The sequence below is a fragment of the Mandrillus leucophaeus genome, unplaced genomic scaffold (genome assembly GCF_000951045.1).
Source record: "Mandrillus leucophaeus isolate KB7577 unplaced genomic scaffold, Mleu.le_1.0 Scaffold235, whole genome shotgun sequence".
Classification (NCBI taxonomy): Eukaryota; Metazoa; Chordata; class Mammalia; order Primates; family Cercopithecidae; genus Mandrillus; species Mandrillus leucophaeus.
Genome location: NW_012102421.1, coordinates 273,065 through 277,817, shown reverse-complemented (window position 1 = coordinate 277,817; position 4,753 = coordinate 273,065). Strand labels below are relative to the sequence as shown.

Sequence of the window (4,753 nt, the reverse complement as noted above, 5' to 3'; positions counted from 1 at the left end):
TTTTTTTTTTTTTTTTTTTTTTTTTTTAACACTAATGACCTATTAAAGGAAGACAATTCAAAAATTATTCTCAGTAGGATGTGGCTTTGGGTAGTTTTTTGACGAGTGTTTTTGGGTTACTATGATTCTTACTAGGTCTAATGATCATCAACAGATAATTGCAAAATTAAAATTCAAGGTTGGTGGGCATTTTAAGGCCTGAAGTACAATTTAAATTTAAAATTTTCTCTTTTTTTTTCAATAACAAAATTCACATATAAGATTGATACTATTAGTTGCTATTTTATCAAGTAATTAATATACACCTGAAATGTATTATCTTATTAAATATTCAAAATAATACTATGTGGCCAACATAGGTCTTTTCCATACATTTTGAAGGTTGGAATGCTGAGGCTAAAATAAGTCAATTTTCTCACGCTACTGAATTAGTGACAGAATTTAAGTTTAAATACAAAGTCACGAGGCTTTAGCAACCAAATTCTTAACTAAAGTTCTCTGCAGGATAAGACTCATGACACTGGGATTATTTGTGCTCCCTTTATGCATCTGTGTTAAACCCCACATATTACAGCCTATAGTTAATGGTTAATAAACAATTAAATGGTGCATAAAATATTCAGAGAAGAGGGGCTCACTCCACAATTGGATCCTTGAGTCTCACCTTCTCTACATCTCCCAGACCCTCGGTGTCCAGCAGAACTAGGACGTGGCCTGGCTTCTTGGGATGGGGCACACACCACATCCAGATTCCTTTAGTGTGAGACTGCACTGTGGAGCCCAGAGAGAAGCCTGCAAGGGAGAGAGGAGACCAGAGATGAAGATCTAGTAACAGGCAGTTCTGGCAATTGAAGGAAAAGGTAACATATTTAAGGTTAAGAGAGAGAACCGAAACAACAATCACTATTCACCTTACTTACTTACAATCAAAGAAATAGGAAATTGGAATATCTAATGCATGGAAAAATTCAGGAGACTTTCATGATAAAAATAATCAACAAAGTAAAAATAGAAAGTACCTCAACATAATAAAGGCCATATATTAAAAATCCACAGCTCACTTCACATTTAATAGTGAAGCATCATAGCTTTTCCTATATCAGGAACAAGAAAGGGTGCCTACTTTTGTCAATTGTGTTCCACAGAACACTGCAAGTCCTATCCAGAGTAATTATACAAGAAAAGCATAAAGGAGGTACCCTAATTGGTAATGAAAAAGTAAAATTATCTCTGTCTGCTGATGATAATATGTAATTTGTAGAAAACATTAAATATTCCACAAAAAAAGATTAGAACTCTTAAAACAATTCACCAAAGTTGTAGCATACAAAGTCAATGTGGAGAAATCAGTTGCTAGTGTAAAAAATAGAATTAGAAAGGAAATTCTAATTTCCTTTCCAAACAAAAAGAAAAGGAAATTTTGAAAACAATCCCATTTAACAGCATTGAAAGAATACACTACCTAGGAATAAGTTTAACCAAGCAGGTGAAAGACTTGTAGAGTGAAAACTTCAAACATCCTTTAAAGAAATTATAGGTGACATAAGTTATTAGAAAGACATCCTGTGTTTATGGATTGGAAGACTCAATATTCTTAAGATGTCACTACTACCCAAAGTGATGTACAGGTTTGATGTGATCCCTACCAACATTCCAATTACTTTGTATAAATAGAAAATCCATCCTAACTTTCATATGAAATTTCCAGAGATCCCCTAATGATGAAAATAATCTTAAAAAGGAAGGGCAAAGTTGGAGTCTCACAGTTTCTGAGTTCTGAAACGTATTACAAAACCATGTATGGTACCTGTATAAAGACTGACATATAAACCAATGGAATAGAAAAGACAGCCCATGAATAAACTCTGACACATATGGTCGATGATTTCCAGTACCAGTGTCAAGATCATTTAATGAAGAAAGGAGAGTCTCCTTAACAAATGATGTTGAGGAAATGAGATATCTCCTTAAAAAGTTGAGCTGTTGGCCGGGCGCAGTTTCTCATGCCTATAATCCCAGCACTTTGGGAGACTGAGGTGGGCGGATCACGAGGTCTGGAGATCGAGACCATCCTGGCTAACAAGGTGAAACCCCGTCTCTACTAAAAATACAAAAAATTAGCTGGGCATGGTGGCTGGCGCTTGTAGTCCTAGCTACTCGGGAGGCTGAGGCAGGAGAATGGCGTGAACCCGGGAGGTGGAGCTTGCAGTGAGCCGAGATCATGCCACTGCACTCCTGCCTGGGCAACAGAGCAAGACTCTGTCTCAAAAAAAACAAAAAACAAAAAACAAAAAGTTGGGCTGTTACCTTATAACTTACAAATATGAACTCAAAATGGATCAAATAACTGAACATTAGAGTTAACATTATAAAAGTTGTAGAAGAAAACAAAGGGTAAAAGTTTTACATATTGGATTTGGTGATTTTTTTTTTAATAAGAAACCAAAACTATAGACAATAAAGGAAAACATAGATTAGTGGGACTTCAGCAAAATTTAAAACTTTTGTGTATTAACGGACACTACGGACAGAGTTAAAAAAGGCATCACATAGAATGTAAGAAAAGATTTGCTAAACATGTATATGATAAGGGATTGATATCTAGAAAATATAAAAAAATTTACAAAGCAATGCAAATAAAAACCAGATTAATAAATGAACAAAGGACTTGAATAGATATTCTCCCAAAGAAGATATTCAAGTTGCCAATAAGCGCATGAAAATATGCTCAATATCACTAGTCATTAGGGAAATGAAAATCAAAACCACAACGAGATACTACTTAACATCCATTCATATGGGCACTATGAAAAAAAAAAAAAAACACTGAAAATAAAAAATGTTGGTGAGGATGCAGAGAAATTAGAACCCTTGTACATTTCTGTTGGGAATGTAGAACAGTATAGTAATTGTGGAAAATGGTATAGTGATTTCTTTAAAAAAAAAAGTTAACATGGAACGACTGCATGAGCCAGCAATTCCCCTTCCGGATATATTCCTAAAGGAAGTGATAGCAGGGACTTGAACAGATATTCAGACACCCATGTTCCTATTAGCCTTATTTATAACAGACAAAGGTGGAAGCAATCCAAGTGGCCATTGACAGATGAAGAGATAAACAAATTAGTATACACGTACAATTACTAAGCCTTAGAAAGGAAGAGTTTTGACATGTGCTAACACACTGATGAACCTTGAAGACATATGAATTGAAATAAGCCAGTCATAAAAGGACAAATATTGAATGATTCCACTTATATGAGGTTTCTGTAGTAGTCAAATTCATAGAGATAGAATGTAGAATGATAGCAGGCAATGGGTTTATGTGGAGCTTTTGTTTAATTAGTACAGAGTTTCTGTTAGGCAAGATGAAAGAGTTCTGGATATGGATGGAGGTGACAGTTGTATAATAGTGTGAATGTCATTAATGCCACAGAGCTGTACACTTAAAAATGGTTACGAGGCTAAATTTTATGTTTATTTTTTACAACAATAGAAAAGAATATCCAATACAGACTGAAACATTTTTTCAACCTTAAAGATCACTGTAAACTCTCTGATATTGCATAAAAATTATAATAAACATTGTATAGTTTATTATAGTTATTTTTCTGTACACTAATTATTTTTATTACCGTCTTACTCCTTTCAGGAAAGGCATTATTTGTGCTTTTGAAAGGGAAACTAAGGTATCATGGAATAATTAATGAATTGAATCTTATCCCCTGGAATAGCATGAAGATGAGCCCGACTGTGAATGGAAAGTTAGCTTTCAGTATTCATCCTCATCTCTTTCTCTCCTCACACCCTTGTAATGGATGCTGACTGTGTAGATGGACAGAAGGGACTTGGCAGAGCTTTGCTCATGTCACTCACCCTTTTTCTTTCCAGCCAGCTTGTTCATCAGGTAGGATTTCCCTGTGCGATAGAGGCCCACAATCGCCACCACCACCACAGGCTGTGTAATGGCAGACAGGATCTTCAGAGCTTCTGGATTCGCCATCAGTCGCCCATTAGTGTTCTCAATGAGGCACATTGGGCCTGTCATGTGGACCTCTGATGCCATGTCCAGGGTGTTCCCTTGTCTGCAAGAGAGGAGGTGAAATAAATGAAAATTTCTAGTGTTTTGCAACTATAAGGGATAATCATAAGATTCCCCAGTATGGCCAAAAGTTTTGTGTGTGACAGCGAGAGAGATGAGGCAAAATCTGTATCATTTGAGAAAGTTATGGAAGTATAGTCAAAGTAACTCATTACAAAAAATGTTAGCATGACGGTGACTTATCAACACTCAACTACTCTCACAACCCAAATATTTCATTTAATTTATTGTAGAAAACTTTCTTTTTGGATTCTTATTAAATATTTTCACTAGTCAATTAATGGAAGATAGAATAGGATTTAGAGGATTTATTTTGCATCCTAGCTATTTGTAAGGAATTCAATATTGATTTACTTATTAATTCTTACAGTGAATAGACATCCAACACAGTGAATCAGTGTTCATAGTTTGATGTTTACCCTTAGAATAATTTTCAAAGATTTTTAAATGTGTTCCTTCCTCCATCTTCAACTGGTTATGCTTATTTCACTGCAATGAGGATTGACAAAGCTGCTCACAGTGCCATTCTGGAAGTGGAAACAATGTAACATACTTTTGTAAACTTTATAGAACTATACAAACATGTGAAATACATGGCTAGGGAACCTTCGGAGGGCTCTGAAGGGGCATGTCCAAGAGAAGAGCCATGAA

At 35.3% G+C, this 4,753-nt stretch overlaps 1 protein-coding gene across 1 annotated transcript in view; it reads right to left on the bottom strand.

The window, feature by feature from the left end:
• The window catches only part of GBP1 (guanylate binding protein 1, interferon-inducible), a 15,305-nt gene that overhangs the window by 7,852 nt on the left and 2,700 nt on the right, over nt 1–4,753 (bottom strand). Inside the window, exons 2-3 of the mRNA XM_011982143.1 lie at nt 3,877–4,085; nt 639–792 (exon numbers count right to left, since the gene is read on the bottom strand). Coding sequence (XP_011837533.1) covers nt 639–792; nt 3,877–4,066 — 344 coding nt within the window. The 5' untranslated portion in view covers nt 4,067–4,085. The remainder of the gene's footprint in view (nt 1–638; nt 793–3,876; nt 4,086–4,753) is intronic.